The sequence below is a fragment of the Tupaia chinensis genome, unplaced genomic scaffold, assembly GCF_000334495.1.
Source record: "Tupaia chinensis unplaced genomic scaffold, TupChi_1.0 Scaffold000374_1, whole genome shotgun sequence".
Lineage (NCBI taxonomy): Eukaryota > Metazoa > Chordata > Mammalia > Scandentia > Tupaiidae > Tupaia > Tupaia belangeri.
Genome location: NW_006159872.1, coordinates 1,294,354 through 1,295,900, shown reverse-complemented (window position 1 = coordinate 1,295,900; position 1,547 = coordinate 1,294,354). Strand labels below are relative to the sequence as shown.

Here is a 1,547-nt window from a genome sequence, read left to right as displayed (position 1 = left end):
CTCTTCCAGAACTACACCACGACCACCTTCCTCCACCCAGACCACTCGGCTCCCAGCTCCAAGTGAGACCGTCCCTGTCTTCACGCTCCTTCTCCCCCTTGCGCTCTGGTGTACGGTCGTGCCGGGTGGAAGACGGACGAGACAGCTACCAGGAGAGGGCGCTGCCCCCACAGGTCCGTCCTTGTGCCTCACCTGGAGCCCCATGCCCCTCCACGCGCACGCAGTTGCTCCACCGGAGGCTGGACCAGCCACTTCGTGTTTGGGCTGCTCTCCTTTTCCTCTCTCGCAAGGGCCCCTGGTGGAGGACGATGGCTGAGAAGTTGAAAGAACTGTCAGAGCCTTCCCCTTGAGGAAAGCGTGATGGGAAGAGGCCAGGAAGGGGACAGAATCCTCTGCTGCCTCTGAGTCATCAGAGAAGAGGTGGAGAAGGGGTTGGGAGAGGTGCAGGGCAATGGACAGGGATCAGGCCCTGGGCGGGGCTGGCCTGACACAACCGTAGCTCAGAAGGGGAGCCGGAGGCCAGAGGCCTAGGTGAGACCTAACTCCCTCCCACTGCTCGCGTGGACAGCAGCTGGGCTAGGGGCCACACATTGCCAGAAGTTCCCACCCAGAGGTGTAGCCTGGCCCTGCAGCCACAGGCTCCTGGGCAAAGGCTTCCAGCTCAGTCCCAGAGTCCTTTGCTTCTCTGGGCCCAGAGCCCAGCCCTGGGTCCCTGTCTGCCTGATGAGGAACTTTGCACCCCTAGAGACCCCTCTCCTTCCTTTCCCATTGGAGTTTGTCACATGGTGGGCCAGGCTGGGAATTTGAGCCTCCGTGACCTGAAGCTTTGCGTGACCGGCTTGGAGTCTGCGGCCCAAATACTCGATCGCAAGGCTTGTAGTCCACAGGCCTCTGGAGCTTGAGGAACTGTGCACAGGTATGGAGCCCAACATGAGCCAAAGCACAGATGAACAAGCCGACCAGAAGGTGAGGCAGCCTGGGCATCTCGAACCCTTCCTCCTGGCCCTGCACGCCATTGGCTAGGCTCCGGGTCGTTCTCCACTTTAAACTGGTTGCTTGAAAGCGGTAAATCAAGGATGTTCGCTTTCAGCAGACCCAGCAGGGTGAGCTGGGCTGGAGAGAGCTGGCTCCTCCCCCTCCTCGTGCCTCTCCCGGCTGCACCTGAGCGGTTTTGGAGCAAAACTTTGGGAGGACAGCTCTGCCGTGGCCAGAGACTCCCAGGAAGCAAGAGTCAGCTTCCTGCCAGCGTGTCCCTGGAGGCTGCTGCTTGACACTGCTCCAACCCCCACCCCACATAATTTCTACCCTCTGCCAGCCTTTTAGCCCAGGAAATAGACCTTTTAAGGGTGCTCCTTCCCCTGGCGTGTGACTGGCTCTGATTTGTGGTCCCAGCACTGGGCTGGCAGATGGCGGGTCATGGAGGGGTCAGCCTGCCGAACGTACTCCAGGGACCTGGCCTGACATGAGCCATTCTGTTCTCTGGAGCTCGGCTGGGACCCCTGCCTCTCCAGGCACAGTGGTGGTGGCAGGGGGTTGCTGTGGGGGTG

General features: G+C 60.8%; 1 protein-coding gene across 1 annotated transcript in view; it reads left to right on the top strand.

The window, feature by feature from the left end:
* Positions 1–1,512, top strand: part of CHRNB2 (cholinergic receptor nicotinic beta 2 subunit) — an 11,059-nt gene extending 9,547 nt beyond the window's left edge. The window contains 1 exon segment of the mRNA XM_014589725.1: positions 1–1,512. This exon segment is cut by the window's left edge and continues 129 nt beyond it. Coding sequence (XP_014445211.1) covers positions 1–66 — 66 coding nt within the window. The 3' untranslated portion in view covers positions 67–1,512.
* The last annotated feature ends 35 nt before the right edge of the window (positions 1,513–1,547 follow it).